Source organism: Solea senegalensis, linkage group LG9 (assembly GCF_019176455.1).
Source record: "Solea senegalensis isolate Sse05_10M linkage group LG9, IFAPA_SoseM_1, whole genome shotgun sequence".
Taxonomy (NCBI): Eukaryota; Metazoa; Chordata; class Actinopteri; order Pleuronectiformes; family Soleidae; genus Solea; species Solea senegalensis.
This window is the reverse complement of record NC_058029.1, coordinates 13893299-13913152: the sequence shown is the minus strand read 5'-3', so window position 1 is coordinate 13913152 and position 19854 is coordinate 13893299. Positions and strand designations below refer to the sequence as shown.

Below are 19854 nucleotides of genomic sequence, written 5' to 3'. Positions count from 1 at the left end.
TCCACCATTAAAAAATATTTTTCCAGCACAGCAAACACATTTGGAACATTTGAGGCACGCCATTTCTAAATGTCCATCGTTTATTCACGAAAACTGTTTTCATTGCACTCATTCACATCTACCTTTCATCAATACTTTTCCATCTCCCTCCATCTGTACTTTCATCATTGCCCTGATGTCCTGATGGACAGACATCAAACTAATCTACAGCCAGTTATTAGCAACCAAGCCACAAACACTTCCCTAAGCTTTTAGCATGACAAGGTCACATATTTAACCTCTAATTTAAGAACACACATAAATAACATATCACCATTAATCAGCCTTACTACTGAGAAAAATGGAAGAACGGGTCAGTGTGGCCCCTGGAAACCCCAAAGCCTCTATACAACTGTCAGTCTTAGTATGTCTGAGGACACGTGGTTACTTAAAATGGGAGAGAAATGTCCAGTATTGTCAATCAAAGAATAATTCAGACCCCAGGACATCCGTATTTACTGTACATGCTCAACAATGAGCTTTTATTTCAGCCGCCATAAATTGTGTGTCTCCTGACACGTGGCCACTTAAAACCAACAAGGAGAGGTGACCGGGTCTGGCATCTATTGTTCTTTAAAGACATGGAATAATTTTGACAGGAGGTGTGTACATTCACAGTGTTAGAAAAACAAATTAAATCAGGCTTAAAAAGATTAAAATAAAACCAGAAGGGTAGATATTGACCTACAGACAGCATTGGACATTGGGCTTTTGGACAAGACATTGGGCTTTTACGTCAACATGACTGCTTGTTTGACTCAGGACATGTGGCCATTTTTCTTGGGAAGAATATTGACTGATATTTAAAAGCCAAATAAAATACAAAGGTTGATTTAGTAGTACAAGATAGAAAACAGAGATATTATGCAAATATCACAGGAGGTATTTCCCCTTCCAATACATGCCAGTTCCAGCTTCAGTAGATATTTAAGTCACATGCAACATGTACAATATGATTTATTCACTTTTTGCCACATTTCTATTTTTTTGTGTGTCAACATGTAGTATAAATACACATTACGATAATAGTCTACAATACTATATATTCTATTATATAACCTTTTTTTTTTTTCGGGTTACAGGAACAGCTAAATGAATCAGCACAAATGTTGCTCTCCCTCTTGCAGTTTTAATCACTGTAATAGCTCTGTATATATTCCATCCACTGTCAATGTGACAGAAACATTGACATATTTTGTGCTTGTATATAGTCACGCACTCACCTGAGCTGCGACTGCAGTTTGCCAGCCTTGGTGATAAAGTCCTCCCAAATAGGGTAGCTGCTCTGTGGGAAAAAAAACAAGACAGACACAACCATCAGGACAGATTCAAGAATTCTCACTGTTTCATAACAACATTGGGCTACACTGACCTTATCTACAGGGTTAAACAGAAACCAGGGCTTACACGATTTCCTCATTTAACCCCACTCATGAGTCACCTCTAAAAGTGTTTTCCCATATTTATAATTTTTAGAATTTAAAATAAAGCATGTAGATTAGTCTAAGATATTTTCATTTTGCTCCTAGTTTAACTTCTTTACATCACTATATAATCTATTACCTGGACAAAAGGCAATGAAATCTTGCCTTGCATGTTGTAAAATGGGTCACATGCCTCTTCTGCACAACAAGGGCACTAATACTTTGTTATGATGAGCCTGGTTCCCAATGGAACTCTAAATTTAATTTACCCAGTTCTGGTCGTGAGCTTAAAATAGTTGAAGAGTCTTTTGTCCAAACTATCATGGAGAACAAGTGGCCTAATGCACTGACAAGAGGATGTTAACACAGTGATAAGACAGCACATGATAGAGTGTTGGATATAGCATGACCACATGTTTGCCAGTGGTGTGTTACGACTGTCAAAGACCTGAGAAATGTCATGTTATGGTGCCAAATATTACACCCAACAAACAGCCATCTCCCACCCCTCCCTTTGAGTCTCTTGATCTCCCTTACATCACTTTTGTTTCTTTTTTTATCACTGTCCCCTCTTTCTCTCTCTACTGTCATTGCCTTGGCATTTCTCTCATCTATCATCTATTTGAGTAAAAGTCTACCAGCTCCATATCAAACACTTCACCAGTACCATGACACACCAGCTCCTCTGCATTTCCTCACTCTTGCCAATAGATTAGATCAGAAGCTCTCAATTATGTTAAGCCAAAGCATCTACTAAAATATAAAATTAAAGTATACAAGGGAACTCATCGGGTATTTCTGTAGGAATGACGCGACTATGTGACAATTTAAGAACTATTTAAGATTCCATTGTTGTCTGGGACCTTTTAAAACACAAATATAGGCCTAATCTGAAAACTTGCAGCATGCCTTGGACCTGGACCCCCATTTGGGAACAACCTGATTTTAACTGCAAAGTCACTGTGAGCTGTGAGGCATTACTGAAAATGTGTTTTATGTTGGAGGCAAATACACAAGTGCATTTCCATATTTCCACTGACAACATAGTAACCCAACAGTGTGGAAACAGGGGGTCCTTGAATTGCCTAGTCAAGTGATACAAGGCATGGAGAGAAGTGCTGACTGTCTGAGTAGTATTCATAACAAACTTCCTGACTCCAGTAGACCTGGTGGCTGGCCATTTGACCCGCACATGTCAAAGCCTTCAGAGCCTGTTGGTGATTTTTCTAGCCTGGCAGCTACATTCCCTGGATTCCTCCAGTCAAGAGCACAGCAGCTGGGAAATCTGCTAATTGTCTCATCAGCCACAGTCAGTCAAAAATAACATCAAAAAACAAGATGCCCTAGTTATGTGACTGATTTCCAAATTTAGCTTTTATCCAATGGTGGCTGCTGCAGCAACTTCAACCTGAATCCAGGTTCAACCTAAATCCTGTTTTATCTAAAACTGAAGCATAAGGCTGCAAATTATGGATAAGTAACTGTCTACTAAACTGATCACCCACTATGATGATAAGTGACGTATCAGTTTGAGTGCTTGTTTGTATTTTAATTAAAAAAAAGTTCTCCTTCTTAAATGTGATTTGTCCAATTTGTTTCTCTACATCAGTAAAGTGGGAAAAAAATATTTGGTTTGTGGACAAATCAAGGCATTTTATAGCATAAACTACTAATTGATTAACTGACAATAAAAGTTAGAATTAGTTGGGGCCTTATACAAGCATAGCAACACAGTATATTAGCTGTATCAATACTGGAAAATTGGGTTATGAATTAATCTTTTTAATCGACAAATAATTGAGTGCTTCATTAATTAACATTTATTTAGTCAATTAATAAGAGTGGTTTTATTTTTAAGTTTCTCTGATTTCAGCTTCTTTTATGAGAATGTGTTCTAGTTTCAGTGACAGTGAAAATATTTGTACAAAACACGAACATTTTTCTGGACCAAACAACGAATCGATCATTTACGAAAATAATTGACTGATTAATTGTAAACCCTATAACCTTTTATAGACTAAATGCACAATAAAGACGTTTGAGAGTCTCTAACTGAAGTTCAGAAGTAGATGTTAGCTGAAGTTACGTGACTTTAGTTCTTATTCAAATTTTACATTGGAGTGATATGTATGGAGTCAGTTTAAATAACTATGGTTAGAAAGTGCGTATTGAAGAAGAAGAAGAAGTAGTAGTAGTAGTAGTAGTAATAGTGGTAGTAGTAGTAGTAGGTAGTAGTAGTGGTAGGTCGTCTTACTTTCATGTCTGCGATCACAGTTTGGAAGAGTCCTCCGAGCGCGCTGCATTCCTTCTCGATCACAGCCTCCATTTTCAGGACCAACTCCAGCGGTCAGTCCCGACTCAGTGAGCCGCTCTCAGTTCGCCAGCTCTCCTGGGCAAAACTCTAAAGCTCCAAAGAGTAAACCGAAAAACAAAAAAACTAACCCGGCAGAAATGTTTATACCGCTGCTGGGAAAAATGCGAATAACAACTTTTAAAATATCAGCCAAACACACAGAGAAACTCAGGTCGCTCGGTTCTGCTCTGCTGCACCGTTGCCTTCAAGTCAACAGACGGGACGAGAAGAGAAATTTAAACCCCCCTCTCCTCTCTACGTCGCCCCGGTCGTAGCCATGACTGCGCCGTTAAGATAACCTATAACGAGTTTTCTGGAGGAAAACGAGAAATAATCCACGAAATGTGGCTGTAAACGCCGCTGTGTCTGCTGACAGGTAAAGCCCACAATGTGAACCGCTGCGACTGTAGACTCCACTTACAACAACCGAACAGAGGAGAAACAAGAGTCAAGTCGAGTCAAATCAGCCGGAACAAAGAAAGAGATTCACTTCCGGTCAATCGTCTCTACCAAAATAAATCATCCAACGTTCCAAAGTTAAGGTAAAAATCGAGATTTATGTTTATTTATAACGATAATAATAATAATTATAATAATGATATCAAAAGAAAATAGTGAAACGATTGTTGGAAAAAAGTGGATTTTAGTAACAAAACCCAAGGGATACAATAAAACCACATTTCAATAAGGAGGGTTACATTTCAGAGATGGTACTGCTCCACAGTGGTGAAGTGCAGTAACTGCAACTGATGAAATACAGAATTTATCATCTTTATTGGAATTAAATAATGCCTCTCCCTCTGTGGCATGTCTCCTATTTCTTATGAAATACCTGCATTGACATAAAGTATGGCCATGTAAAAAATAAATCTTTTATAATTACAAAATATAGCAATAACAATAATAATAATAATAATAATAATAATAATAATAATAATAATAATAATAATAATAATAATAATAATAAAGCATTTAAACACTTGAACAAAAGGGGTTGTTTTCTGTCCACCATTGCACTTGTGTTAAGATCAGGATCCTCTGGATTTAGCCACAGTAGCATAGATCACAGAATCCTCCTCCTCTGCTGCTTTGGAACTGAAGAGAAAACGGTGATATGAATAAGCATTAGTGGATTAGGCATTGTTCCTGTATCTACACATGCTAATATTGACATTTTAACAAGATTTGATGTTAGATGTTAGAGTACCTCAACTGTTGAGAGACAACTAACATGTAAGTGACTGGCTTTGTTTTGTTTTTTTGGGTGGAGTCAAAGCACATTCAAATTCAGTGTGGTCTCACAAGGTCAGAGCAAAGTTACAGATGATTTAATAATGTTGTTGCCTGTAAGACAAACGTCTGTTTGGTACTGTACTCACATTTGAAATGACTTTTAAAGTGGTTTGAGTCAGAGACCCCTGCTTTACAGAGTGAGCATTTAAAAAAAAGTCAAACAGGTAAAACACAAAGTTATTGTGAAGTCCTGGCTACAGGTTTAATTGTTCTTGGTCTGGTGAAAAATGTGGTCATTTCACACCAATTTGTGTTGTTTTGTAACGGTCTAAAAGACACTGGCATGAACTAGACTTGACTGAAAGTCACAAATTGATCAAAATATTAGTTGTGCAGTGTAACATGTATGGACAGAAAACATACTTTATGTGAGGTGGAACATTAGTTGCTTTGTGTTTGATGGTCACAGTCGAGTAGATCACATCAGCTTCGTCAGAAGTTGAGGTCTGAAGCAAGAGCAGGGCAGTGAATTCATTAAAAAAATGCATTTGAACATTTATGCTTTTGAGTTCATTTGTGAATGAGAAGCACGACCCGATCAGCACTTACAAGAGGGGGAGAGGACGGAACTGTGATGTTGGCATAAATGTTGTCGAGCTGATCTTCTCTGACTGAAGAGATCAAGCCATTTACTCTGGAGCCAGACACAGCCTGCAGACAAGGACAGAACAGGAAACAACATCAGGTTTTCTTTCACAGGTGAATAATGTTTTATTTAATCATTTGAATTATATCACTGATCACATACAGATTACTCATTTCAATGAGTTTACTGTGTGCACTTACGTTTTGCGCTCTTAGTTTCTTCCTGACAAAAGAACACAAATAATTGTTACACATAACACTAGAAATAAGTGCCTCATATGGCCCCCTGGTGGACACTGGGGGATATTGCAGGTATAAATATCAGCTAAATTATAGTATTAATTCTGCCAAGGAGGGTACTCACGTTACTGCAATTGAGTAGGGTCTTTTTGTACTAAATTTGTCATTTTACTTTTTTGATTTTTTTGGAAGTACTGTACTTCACTACATTTTTAATCACATCCATTACAAAGTAAAAACAAGTGTTGGCCTGATTTAAAAAAATAAAATAATGCACACCGGAAACTCTGGCAGTGAATGATGAGGACAGGTGATTTGGCACATTACACATTACATTATGTGTTTACATATTTTATTGTCAACACTTTAATTAGTAAAGATGTGCTTTCAATTAAAAACAATTCATGCAAGATTTGTGAAATAACCCAAACCTTGTTAAAAAGTACATTACAGTACATTATAAACAAGCTACTTTTTTTTTTTTTTTTTTTTTTTACTTTTACTTGTACTTAAGTTAAATGCTATCAAAATAGTGGTGCTTTTACTTGAGTACAATATTTAATTACTTTTTCCACCTCTGGTTTCTCACTGTGTTTGTTTGTTTGTCTGTTTGTGAGCAGATTTAAAATACAGATTTAAATGATTTGCCAGTGATTGAAATGTGGAAGTAGGTACTTTGTTCTTTGTTTTGGGATAGGAAAATTACAAAGCTCAATCCTGTGGTGTCATATTCTTGAGACGTTTTTCTGTAATAGTGGGAAACACAGCAGCAACATGACACCAAAACATTGCTTGGAAACGTGTTTTTCAATAAGAAGCACATCATATACTTTAACCAGATGTAGAGACAACACTAGTAAATGTCCATACTCACCAGAACAGAAGAAGAGCTGTCACAAGAGCCACTAAAACAATGAGTCCTGCAAGTCCAGCTATGATGAGGTGGGACTGGCTGCCTGAGAAGGAACACACATTTAAAGATGTTGGTCCTGTCGGAAATTTGTCATGTGTCATAACGCTCACATCAGACAGAATGACAACTTGAGGACAAAAATGATGCACCACACGGTCATCATATATCACAGACCAAGTACACAAAACCACACAGGACTTTGAATTGTATCATTTACAGCTGGATTACATATTTCAACTTATCCTTTATTTTATTTTCACAAAGACTTGGTGAACGTTTGTAGGATTTTCAGTTTCACAATTATTTTGGATACAGGACCTTACAGATGTAATATCTTTTTGACCACAAGTAGGTTTTTGGGGGCGCTGTTTCCCACTTGGCATAACAGTAATGAGGCATTTTTTGTGGCGGCACAGCAGCAGCAGCAGAGAAACAGAAGACAATTTCACACTGTACACTAATTCAGACAATAATGTATAGACTTTATGTTTGTAGTAGTATTTACTGTGTATTTCTACTTTATCTTTTTTTACATGGTATCTGTTTTTATATTTATAATTCAGTTTTGTTTTCAAAAAAAGTACCTTTCCAACATCACTGTGACTGTATTTACATGAGAGGGTTATTGTTATTATTAAGGTTCAGTTCAATCTTTGCCAGCATGTAAAGGCAGTATTATTCAAGGTAAGGTGGGATTCAAACTTAAAATAATGAAATAGTCCTCTACACCAATCGTGTGCCTCTTTCTGGAAATGTGTTCAAACATTTTGGGAAAAAGTGCGATCTTCTTTTGAGGATAATGTCTATAAAAAAATAACTTTTCTAAAGTGGCACATACCTTGATTCATTGTCTCCACGGTGAGAAGCACCTCAGTTGAGTTGTTCTCCCCCACACTGTTCCTGGCCTGGCAGAAGTACAGTCCAGAGTGAGAAGCCTCCACAGAGTGAAGAGACAGCATCTGTCCTGAGCCCACCTGGAGAATAGAGTTGGAGTTGGCTGAATGTGTCCTCCTCCAGTACCAGGTGTAGCTGTCTGCTGCAGGATTAGCCACACTGCTGCAGGTCAGATTCACACTGCCGCCCTCAGCGACTTGTTGTGGCTCCACTGAACCTGAAACATTCATGGGCTCATCTGAAGACAAAGGACAGTGTAAACTCAATGAGGAGTCGCTCTCCACATGCTTGTAGGCAAAAAGCCCACACTGATTCTGATATGACCGTTCTCACTCATTTTAAGACTTAGTTTCAGGGTTAGGGATTTAGTTGTGAAGGTTCAGGTTAGTGTAAGGGGCTAGATAATGCATTGAAATGACATGGTTTCTAATTTGAGAAATAACTTTTAATTATTCAAGTTTGTCTCTTTAAGGAGGTCAATATTACAAGGTCAAACAGTCAGTTTGACTGACCTTGTAATTGGGGTTGAGTGGCTCAGTGGTTAAGACTGGTACCCTGTGGGCAAAAGATTTCATGGTCAAGTTCACCTCCACCCATGGCTGATTGTACTCAATTCTCTTGTCTGCTAAATGACATGTAATTTAATGTTGACCTCCTTAAAGAGATAAATGTCTGTAGGCTATTGTGCAAATATGACACATGAACATTTTCATCAACACTTCCTCTCCACCCGAGTCTTTCGCAGTGTTGACACATCCTGCTTTAGAAACAGGGAGACTGGGCTATCATCTCAGAGTAACATGTCATCACACTTACACTGGACATCAAGGTGGATCTCAGTGGATTTGCCCATGTCAATGGCCATCCAGCTGATGCTGTTCCTTGCCTGACAGTGGTACAGTCCACTGTGACTGGGCTGCATATCAAAGATGGTGTGGGTCTGTCCTAAACTGACCCACTGTTCGTCCTTGTACAGACTGTATCCTTCGTGTGTCACAGGTGGGTTTGCTTCACAGCTGCAGGTGAAGGTCACTGAACTTCCCCTGATGATGTCTGCTGGTGAACTTATGGACAGTGTCACATTCTTGGGAGCATCTGACCAAAGAAAAAGTAAACATGAACATACTGACTGTGAGTAAAAACAGTATACAGTGTAGTGTGATGGCAGATTAGAATAGGCATAAAGCAAAGACTAAAGTATACTGTATGCTTATTTTCTCCTCAGAGTAACACGTCATCACACTTACACTGGACATCAAGGTGAATCTCAGTCGATTTGACCACGTAAATGCCCATCCAGCTGATGCTGTTCGTTGCTTGACAATGGTACAGTCCACTGTGACTGGGCTGGATATCAAAGATGGTGTGTGTCTGTCCTAAACTGACCCACTGTTCACCCTTGTACAGGCTGTATCCTTCGTGTGTCACAGGTGGGTTTGCTTCACAGCTGCAGGAGAAGGTCACTGAACTTCCTCTGACGATGTCTGCTGGTGAACTTATGGACAGTGTCACATTCTTGGGAGCATCTGACCAAAGAAAAAGTAAACATGAAAATAATGTATATATATATAAACAGTATGTAGTGTAGTGTGAGGGCAGATTACTATAGGCATTAAGCAAATACTGGAGTATATGCTTATTTTCTCCTTTCTCCTTTGGAGGACAGCAGATATTAACAGAGATTATTTTAAATAAGACATGCACTAGCACCATGTCAATGAAAACACAAAATAAATGTGTGAATTCCGCTGTGGTGAAACTCTTCACAGATCTTCAGTGAAGGAGGGACTATCCGGTTTGTATGAACTGCATTAAAAAGACATCTGGTCCTACTTCTCTCTCATCATGTCATTATTTGTGTGCTGAATACTTCATCTGAAAACAATAGGCTTTAGTTACAGAGAACATCAGGTCTGATTATGATCATGCTGCTGTTAATACAAACAAATTGTTTTTACTGACTCACTGTCACAAGGACACACTATGTCAGTGAGGTCTTTTTTTCAATTATTATGGGCTATTTATTGAGAGTTTTGTTCTGTATTCAGGATGTGATCTTCAGAATTTAAACTGAAGCATTGTTAAGGTTGGTAACGTTTTATGTTTTATGTGATGAAAACAGCCTGTCATTGGAGCTTTGGTGGTTAGTTGCTACTTACAGTGAACGTTCAGAGCAACAGAGGCAGATCTGGCTGTCTCTTGTCCAAAGACGGCACACTGGTACGTCCCAGCATCCTCTCTTCTGGCCCAGAACTCTGGTTCTGACACTCTTTGTCCATCTCTGAACCAGACAATGGCTACACGTGAAGGGCAGCCTGACTCGCAGATCAGTCGGACATTATATCCTTCTGACACAGTGGTCGGCCTCACAAAGGCGGTCAACTCTGGTCCAGGGTCAGAAACACATTCATCTTTACTGTACTGTTTACCGTATTAAGTTGTGAAAATAATGACCTATAATAATGTCCATTGTTTTGTCATTACCTCGCACAGTCAAATGAGCGGAGTATTTACTACTCCATCTGTCGCGCGTTGTCACAAAACTGAAATAGTACAGTCCTTCATCCATGGGTCGGACATTATTGATCTTCAGGTCACAGTCGCCATGTTTGTTGCCCACATATTTAAAGTCTGGAGGTGAAGGCAGATCAGAGAGGAGAACTGGCTTCAGCTGACTGGCTACAGACTGTTTTAACCAGTGCACCTCAGTGACAGTATGACCATAAGGGTATTCATAGTCACACTTTATAACCACTGATGTGCCCTTCAAAGCACACTGACTCTCTAAGGTCACGCTCCAATCTCCACTCCAAACACCTTTGGGCAAAAACAATAAAAGATTTGTTGATTATATCTTGCATTAACATATACATATTAATATAATACATAATAAGTGTCAATCAGTATTCTTTTACCTGGCGCAAGAACAAGAATCACCAGAATGAAATATCCCATCATTGACCTGAGCCTATAACAAGTTGATTACTATAAAGTCACTGGCAGTAAAATATCAAGAATGTATCTGTACTCACCAGCTACAGCAAACTGACTGACTAAAGACTTAACCAGGGAGTAACTGTGTGACATGAAAAGCAGAAGTGGGATGGTTTCTTGACTCTGATTGCATAAGGTTAGATGTTCTCCAAACCTAAACCATACACAAACGTAAGATATGTTGGGTGTGCACGGGTAAACTCCACACTCTCGAGACACAACAGGCGGCACAGAACAATACAGTGTTTGTTCAGTAAATAAAAATGACATGTGCTCAGGACATAATTTTATTCTCAGTTTCACCCTCTATGTAAAATGTCACAGAGTCTCTGTGGGACGTGTTATTTTAGACTTTAGAATTTATGAAAGTATGAAAGACATCATATTTAATATTTCTGCATGAAAATGTCTAAAAATGACAAGACTATTGTTATACACGGCCTGGCCAAAAAAAGAGTCCCCACATGTTACGGCCTCCTTTTAAAGATGAAGCATGGCTCGCAGGAGACCGAAAACAAGGGACGCCACGATGAAGTCCCACCAGAAAATGTTAATTTTTTAACAAAGGTTGTCATTTAGACAAAAATAGGGAACCAAGGAGGTCCCGGCAAAAAGTGTCACATCGTTGGACCGCCTTTAGCTTTGATTACAGCACTCATTCACTGTGGCATTGTTTCCATGAGCTACTGCAATGACACAAGATTTATTTCCGTCCAGTGTTGCATTCATTCTTCACCAAGATCTTGTATTGATGATGGGAGAGTCGGGCCACTGAGCAAAGCCTTCTCGAGCACATCCCAAAGATTCTCAATGGGGTTAAGGTCTGGACTCTGTGGTGGCCAATCCATGTGTGAAAATGATGTCTCATGCTCCCTGAACCACTCTTTCACAATTTCAGCCTGATGAATCCTGGAATTGTCATCATGGAGTATGCCCATGTCGTCAGGGAAGAAAAAAATTCATTGATGGAATAATCTGGTCATTCATTATATTCAGGTAGTCAGCTGACCTCATTCTTTGGGCACATAATGTTGTTGAACCTAGACCTGACCAACTGCAGCAACCCCTTACCTATTTGCTTGGTTAAATCCAGGTGGCAACTTTTTTTGGCCAGGTAGTGAATACTGTACATAAACTTGAACTAATGATAAACAGTGGATTTTGCATGTGTTGTATTAATGTATTTACAGGATGAATGAGGCAGTGGTGATTGCTCTAAGACAGCGAAAATGTCGTCAAATATTGTTGTATGTGGTGTATTTACATTAGAACGTGTCACAAGTTGGAAGACGGATCGTCTTACGTGATTATTGTATTAACATTGCAGCCTCCGCATTTTCGCAACCTCTACGCCCCCCCAACCCCCCCATAATATTAGCAAACAATAATAATAATATTAATAATAACAATGAAAAAGCATTTAAACACTTGAACAAAAATGGTTGTTTCCTGTCCACTATTTTGTTAAGATCAGGATCCTCTGGATTTAGCCACAGCAGCATAGATCACAGAATCCTCCTCCTCTGCTTCTGCTTTGGACCTGAAGAGAAAACACTGATATAAATGAAAGTATTAATGCACTGGGCATTGTTCCTGTGTCTACACATGCTAATATTGACATTTTAACTAGATTTGATGTTAAGGTAGAGTACCTCATCTGTTATGTAACTAACATGGAAGTGATAGGCTTGTGTTTTGTTTTTGGTTTTCTTGGGTGGAGGCAAAGCACATTCAAATTTAGTGCAGTCACATACAAGGTCAGAGCAAAGTTACAGATGATTTAATAATGTTGTTGCCTGTAAGACAAACGTCTGTTTGGTGTTTCAGGAGGGCACTGTACTCACATTTGAAATGACTTTTAAGGTGGTTTGAGTCAGAGACCCCTGCTTTACAGAGTGAGTATTTAAAACAAAGTCAAACAGGTAAAACATAAAGTTATTGTGAAGTCCTGGCTACAGGTTTATTTTTTTCTTGGTCTGGTGAAAAATGTGGTCCTTTCCCACCAATTCATGTTGTTTTGTAACGGTCTAAAAGACACTGGCATGAACTAGACTTGACTGAAAGTCACAAATGAAACTAAATATTAGCTGTGCAGTGTAACATGTATGGACAGAAAACATACTTTATGTGAGGTGGAACATTAGTTGCTTTGTGTTTGATGGTCACAGTCGAGTAGATCACGTCAGCTTCGTCAGAAGTTGAGGTCTGAAGCAAGAGCAGGGCAGTGAATTCATTAAAAAAATGCATTTGAACATTTATGCTTTTGAGTTCATTTGTGAATGAGAAGCACGACCCGATCAGCACTTACAAGAGGGGGAGAGGACGGAACTGTGATGTTGGCATAAATGTTGTCGAGCTGATCTTCTCTGACTGAAGAGATCAAGCCATTTACTCTGGAGCCAGACACAGCCTGCAGACAAGGACAGAACAGGAAACAACATCAGGTTTTCTTTCACAGGTGAATAATGTTTTATTTAATCATTTGAATTATATCACTGATCACATACAGATTACTCATTTCAATGAGTTTACTGTGTGCACTTACGTTTTGCGCTCTTAGTTTCTTCCTGACAAAAGAACACAAATAATTGTTACACATGACACTAGAAATAAGTGCCTCACATGGCCCCCTGGTGGACACTGGGGGATATTGCAGGTATAAATATCAGCTAAATTATAGTATTAATTCTGCCAAGGAGGGTACTCACGTTACTGCAATTGAGTAGGGTCTTTTTGTACTAAATTTGTCATTTTACTTTTTTGATTTTTTTGGAAGTACTGTACTTCACTACATTTTTAATCACATCCATTACAAAGTAAAAACAAGTGTTGGCCTGATTTAAAAAAATAAAATAATGCACACACCGGAAACTCTGGCAGTGAATGATGAGGACAGGTGATTTGGCACATTACACATTACATTATGTGTTTACATATTTTATTTTGTCAGCACTTTAATTAGTAAAGATGTGCCTTCAATTAAAAACAATTCATGCAAGATTTGTGAAATAACCCCAACCTTGTTAAAAAGTACATTACAGTACATTATAAACAAGCTAGTTTTTATTTTTTTATTTTTTTTTACTTTTACTTGTACTTAAGTTAAATGCTATCAAAATAGTGGTGCTTTTACTTGAGTACAATATTCAATTACTTTTTCCACCTCTGGTTTCTCACTGTGTTTGTTTGTTTGTCTGTTTGTGAGCAGATTTAAAATACAGATTTAAATGACATTTAGGGGGTTGTAGATCATCAGCCCAAAGGAGCAAATGATTGAAATGTGGAAGTAGGTGCTCTCTGAGTACTTTGTTCTTTGTTTTGGGATAGGAAAATTACAAAGTTATACACATTTGAATGATGTACTACATTGTATACATTGTATATATAGTATGAAAACACTACACAGAGTATCTCAGTTATGGCCAAAAGGTATAATGTTATCTGTTTACTTAAATTTTGTGTTACATTTTTGCTTATGTACAAATCAGGCCAAACTCTCAACTGCTCAATCCTCTGGTGTCATATTCTTGAGACGTTTTTTCTGTAATAGTGGGAAACACAGCAGCAACATGACACCAAAACATTGCTTGGAAACGTGTTTTTCAATAAGAAGCACATCATATACTTTAAACAGATGTAGAGACAACACTAGTAAATGTCCATACTCACCAGAACAGAAGAAGAGCTGTCACAAGAGCCACTAAAACAATGAGTCCTGCAAGTCCAGCTATGATGAGGTGGGACTGGCTGCCTGAGAAGGAACACACATTTAAAGATGTTGGTCCTGTCGGAAATTCGTCATGTGTCATAATGCTCACATCAAACAGAATGACAACTTGAGGACAAAAATGATGCACCACACGGTCATCATATATCACAGACCAAGTACACAAAACCACACAGGACTTTGAATTGTATCATTTACAGCTGGTAGTAGATTACATATTTCTGCCAGTACAACTTATCCTTTATTTTATTTTCACAAAGACTTGATGAACTTTTGTAGGATTTTTAGTTTCACAATTATTTTGGATATAGGACCTTTGCTTTCTGATGTCCGTGTGTTGAGTGCAAAAAAAGGGCATAAAAGGTCCTGAGATACCACTACAGATGTAATATATTTTTGACCACAAGTAGGTTTTTGGGGGCGCTGTTTCCCACTTGGCATAACAGTAAGGAGATGTTTTTTGTGGCGGCGCAGCAGAGAAACAGAAGACAGCGTCTTTTTCACATTCCTCGACACATTTTAAGAACGTTTTGAACTTTTCAAAGTAAGTGGAGGGCCAGGCAGCTCTAATATTCATGCCTGTTTCCCTGATGTACCAGGGAAGTATATCTACTGCCATGCAAAAGTGTTTTCCCTGTACAAGACACAGGGCTTGGTCAGGGAGATGACCTTTGACCTGGAGGGAGTTTCAACAGTCTGACTTTTATGAGGCAGAAAACATCAGGTGGGCTGCAGAGAAGAGGAAGTAGATATGTAAATGAATGAGTTGAATTTCACACTGTACACTAATTCAAACAATAATGTATAGACTTTATGTTTGTAGTAGTATTTACTGTGTATTTCTACTTTATCTTTTTTGACATGGTATCTGTTTTTATATTTATAATTCAGTTTTGTTTTCAAAAAAAGTACCTTGCCCACATCACTGTGACTGTATTTACATGAGAGGGTTATTGTTATTATTAAGGTTCAGTTCAATCTTTGCCAGCATGTAAAGGCAGTATTATTCATTTTTGCAGCATTCTGATTGACTTTAAATGCTAAATGTATTACCCTGGAAGTATAAACACATATTGTAGCAAAGTATTATGAACGAAATTCACAACGTTAAAATTGGGTAAGGTGGGATTCAAACTTAAAATAATGAAATAGTCCTCTACACCAATCGTGTGGCTCTTTCTGAAAATGTGTTCAAACATTTTGGGAAAAAGCGCGATCTTCTTTTGAGGATAATGACTATAAAAAAGTAACTTTTCTAAAGTGGCACATACCTTGATTCATTGTCTCCATGGTGAGAAGCACCTCAGTTGAGTTGTTCTCCCCCACACTGTTCCTGGCCTGGCAGAAGTACAGTCCAGAGTGAGAAGCCTCCACAGAGTGAAGAGACAGCATCTGTCCTGAGCCCACCTGGAGAATAGAGTTGGAGTTGGCTGAATGTGTCCTCCTCCAGTACCAGGTGTAGCTGTCTGCTGCAGGATTAGCCACACTGCTGCAGGTCAGATTCACACTGCCGCCCTCAGCGACTTGTTGTGGCTCCACTGAACCTGAAACATTCATGGGCTCATCTGAAGACAAAGGACAGTGTAAACTCAATGAGGAGTCGCTCTCCAACTCTGCAGCCTTGTAAAGGCTGCTCAATGATTAAATGGGAAAAGGGATGCCGAAAAAAGGAAAAAGAGGGAAAAGAGTAACACGAGAGATATTGATATGTTAATTTTTAGGTTCTTAGAAATACCTACAACTGTCTTGCATCTGAATTTCACATGAACGTAACTTTCCTACAGAAATTCACACATTTGCACTGGAACACTCCTGAATTTTGATAGGTTTCTTCCAATTTGACGTGCATGGCTTGACTGCTCCAAATATATTCATAATTTGATTTGAACATCTCTCGTGTGACTGCTATCACTTGTCTCCTCCATTGTTGTTTGGCTGTGCTGTGCTGTTGGTGCAGGTCAGTGATGACAATGCTCAGCACATGCTTGTAGGCAAAAAGCCCGCACTGATTTTGATATGACCGTCCTCACTCATGTTGAGACTTGGTTTCAGGGTTAGGGATTTAGTTGTGATGGTTTCAGGTTAGTGTAAGGGGCTGGATAATGCATTGTGATGACATGGTTTCTAATTTGAGAAGTAACTTTTAAATATTCAGGTTTTAACTGACCTTGTAATGTTGACCTCCTTAAAGAGATAAATGTCTGTAGGCTATTGTGCAAATATGACACATGAACATTTTCACCAACACTTCCTCTCCACCCGAGACTGGGCTATCATCTCAGAGTAACATGTCATCACACTTACACTGGACATCAAGGTGGATCTCAGTGGATTTGCCCATGTCAATGCCCATCCAGCTGATGCTGTTCCTTGCTTGACAGTGGTACAGTCCACTGTTACTGGGCTGCATATCAAAGATGGTGTGGGTCTGTCCTAAACTGACCCACTGTTCATCCTTGTACAGACTGTATCCTTCGTGTGTCACAGGTGGGTTTGCTTCACAGCTGCAGGTGAAGGTCACTGAACTTCCCCTGATGATGTCTGCTGGTGAACTTATGGACAGTGTCACATTCTTGGGAACATCTGACCAAAGAAAAAGTAAACATGAACATACTGACTGAGTAAAAACAGTATACAGTGTAGTGTGATGGCAGATTAGAATAGGCATAAAGTGAAGACTAAAGTATACTGTATGCTTATTTTCTCCTCAGAGTAACACGTCATCACACTTACACTGGACATCAAGGTGAATCTCAGTCGATTTGACCACGTCAATGCCCATCCAGCTGATGCTGTTCGTTGCTTGACAATGGTACAGTCCACTGTGACTGGGCTGGATATCAAAGATGGTGTGTGTCTGTCCTAAACTGACCCACTGTTCACCCTTGTACAGGCTGTATCCTTCGTGTGTCACAGGTGGGTTTGCTTCACAGCTGCAGGAGAAGGTCACTGAACTTCCTCTGACGATGTCTGCTGGTGAACTTATGGACAGTGTCACATTCTTGGGAGCATCTGACCAAAGAAAAAGTAAACATGAAAATAATGTATATATATATAAACAGTATGTAGTGTAGTGTGAGGGCAGATTACTATAGGCATTAAGCAAATACTGGAGTAAATGCTTATTTTCTCCCTTCCTTTGGAGGACAGCCTATATTAACAGAGATTATTTTAAATAAGACATGCACTAGCACCATGTCAATGAAAACACAAAATAAATGTGTGAATTCCGCTGTGGTGAAACTCTTCACAGATCTTCAGTGAAGGAGGGACTATCCGGTTTGTATGAACTGCATTAAAAAGACATCTGGTCCTACTTCTCTCTCATCATGTCATTATTTGTGTGCTGAATACTTCATCTGAAAACAATAGGCTTTAGTTACAGAGAACATCAGGTCTGATTATGATCATGCTGCTGTTAATACAAACAAATTGTTTTTACTGACTCACTGTCACAAGGACACACTATGTCAGTGAGGTCTTTTTTTCAATTATTATGGGCTATTTATTGAGAGTTTTGTTCTGTATTCAGGATGTGATCTTCAGAATTTAAACTGAAGCATTGTTAAGGTTGGTAACGTTTTATGTTTTATGTGATGAAAACAGCCTGTCATTTGAGCTTTGGTGGTTAGTTGCTACTTACAGTGAACGTTCAGAGCAACAGAGGCAGATCTGGCTGTCTCTTGTCCAACGACGGCACACTGGTACGTCCCAGCATCCTCTCTTCTGGCCCAGAACTGTGGTTTTGACACTCTTTGTCCATCTCTGAACCAGGTGATGCCTGGACGTGAAGGGCAGCCTGACTCGCAGATCAGTCGGACATTATATCCTTCTGACACAGTGGTCGGCCTCACGAAGGCGGTCAACTCTGGTCCAGGGTCAGAAACACATTCATCTTTACTAAAAAACGTATTAAGTCGTGAAAATAATGACCTATAATAATGTCCATTGTTTTGTCATTACCTCGCACAGTCAAATGAGCGGAGTATTTACTACTCCATGTGTCGCGCGTTGTCACAAAACTGAAATAGTACAGTCCTTCATCCATGGGTCGGACGTTATTGATCTTCAGGTCACAGTTGCCATATTTGTTGCCCACATATTTAAAGTCTGGAGGTGAAGGCAGATCAGAGAGGGGAACCAGCTTTGGCTGACTGGTTACAGACCATTTTAACCAGTGCACCTCGGTGACAGTATGACCATAAGGGTAGTCATAGTCACACTTTATAACTACTGATGTGCCCTTCAAAGCACACTGACTCTTTAAGGTCACCTTCCAATATCCACTCCAAACACCTTTGGGCAAAAACAATAAAAGATTTGTTGTATACATATTGATATAATGTATAATAAGTGTCAATCAGTATTCCTGTACCTGGTGTAAAAACAAGGATCATCAGAATGAAATATCCCATCATTGACCTGAGCCTATAACATAATAGTTTAAGACACAGCTCATTACTATAAAGTCACTGGCAGTAAAATATCAAGAATGTATCTGTACTCACCAGCTACAGCAAACTGACTGACTAAAGACTTAACCGGGGAATATCTGTGTGAAATGAAAAGCAGAAGTGGGATGGTTTCTTGACTCAAAATGCTGGTAACATGAGGTTAGATGTTCTCCAAACCTAAACCAGACTCCACACTCTTGAGACACAACAGGCAGCACAGAAATATATATGTATATATATATACATACATATTTCTATACATGTATATGTATGTATAAATACATATATGTAATATTTCTGCATGAAAATGTCTAAAAATGACAAGAGTAATGATAAACAGCGGATTTTGCACGGAAGCTCAGCTTCTCTCGGAGTCGATGGAGAAGTGGGCGGGCGCGGACGCTGTGATCTGCATAATGATTGGAGGAACTGTCTCTGGTTGATAGTGTAAACGACGGATGGATGAAGTTTTACTGGGCTTTGTATACCTTCCACTGACGGCGTGTCATTTTGTGTGCCAAGTGTCTCTGCAGCTTTGAGTACCGTTTATGTTCTTTGGAGAAACAGTGGCATTTGGTGACAGGAAGCTTATTTCCTGTAACTGTAATTTAACCGTCACTCCATGTTCAACCCTCTTGTTAACTCTTTTTGCTTTGTGTCTTTATTTGTGAGGCCAACATGGCAAAGATGTGGCACAGACGTTTCTGGTGAGTTGTAACATGTAACCAGTGATGAAACACAACTGTTAGTTAAGTACCAGGCTACTGCTCATCATTTCAACAGATTATACAACATTTGATGTCTAGCAGTGGTCACAATACAACATAATAATAAAAAATTATCACTAAATATGTATTTCTCTTTTTGGCAAATAACCTATGGGAACATTTCCACTATTACCTCACATCCATGTGAGAGGAACATGATAATGACACAAT

General features: G+C 38.9%; 3 protein-coding genes across 10 annotated transcripts in view; all 3 read right to left on the bottom strand.

Moving 5' to 3' along the window:
• Nucleotides 1–4723, bottom strand: part of LOC122774394 (protein MTSS 1-like) — a 48361-nt gene extending 43638 nt beyond the window's left edge. For all 6 annotated transcript variants that reach the window (XM_044033604.1, XM_044033606.1, XM_044033607.1 and 3 more), the window contains exons 1-2: nucleotides 3718–4723; nucleotides 1263–1324 (exon numbers count right to left, since the gene is read on the bottom strand). In XM_044033604.1, the coding sequence (XP_043889539.1) occupies nucleotides 1263–1324; nucleotides 3718–3789 (134 nt within the window). In that variant the 5' untranslated portion in view covers nucleotides 3790–4723. The remainder of the gene's footprint in view (nucleotides 1–1262; nucleotides 1325–3717) is intronic.
• A 13-nt stretch (nucleotides 4724–4736) lies between these two features.
• Nucleotides 4737–11413, bottom strand: LOC122774392 (B-cell receptor CD22-like). 2 transcript variants are annotated; one of them, XM_044033600.1, is made up of 11 exons: nucleotides 10657–11413; nucleotides 10226–10558; nucleotides 9901–10125; nucleotides 8989–9267; nucleotides 8558–8836; nucleotides 7686–7979; nucleotides 6809–6890; nucleotides 5896–5917; nucleotides 5659–5760; nucleotides 5473–5555; nucleotides 4737–4911 (listed from the first exon to the last, which is right to left on the bottom strand). In XM_044033600.1, exons 1-11 carry the CDS (start codon nucleotides 10697–10699, stop codon nucleotides 4845–4847), a joined length of 1809 nt encoding a protein of 602 aa, XP_043889535.1. In that variant the 5' UTR covers nucleotides 10700–11413; the 3' UTR covers nucleotides 4737–4844. The 2 variants fall into 2 exon arrangements, with proteins under 2 accessions (XP_043889535.1, XP_043889534.1); XM_044033599.1 differs by having other exon boundaries at nucleotides 10774–11413.
• Nucleotides 11414–12102: 689 nt separating this feature from the next.
• Nucleotides 12103–19145, bottom strand: LOC122774393 (B-cell receptor CD22-like). 2 transcript variants are annotated; one of them, XM_044033602.1, is made up of 12 exons: nucleotides 18971–19145; nucleotides 18838–18890; nucleotides 18426–18758; nucleotides 18106–18330; nucleotides 17196–17474; nucleotides 16767–17045; nucleotides 15734–16027; nucleotides 14405–14486; nucleotides 13281–13302; nucleotides 13044–13145; nucleotides 12858–12940; nucleotides 12103–12275 (listed from the first exon to the last, which is right to left on the bottom strand). In XM_044033602.1, the coding sequence occupies exons 2-12, from the start codon at nucleotides 18878–18880 to the stop codon at nucleotides 12206–12208; spliced, it is 1812 nt and encodes a 603-aa protein (XP_043889537.1). In that variant the 5' UTR covers nucleotides 18881–18890; nucleotides 18971–19145; the 3' UTR covers nucleotides 12103–12205. The 2 variants fall into 2 exon arrangements, with proteins under 2 accessions (XP_043889537.1, XP_043889538.1); XM_044033603.1 differs by lacking the exon at nucleotides 16767–17045.
• Nucleotides 19146–19854: the final 709 nt, after the last annotated feature.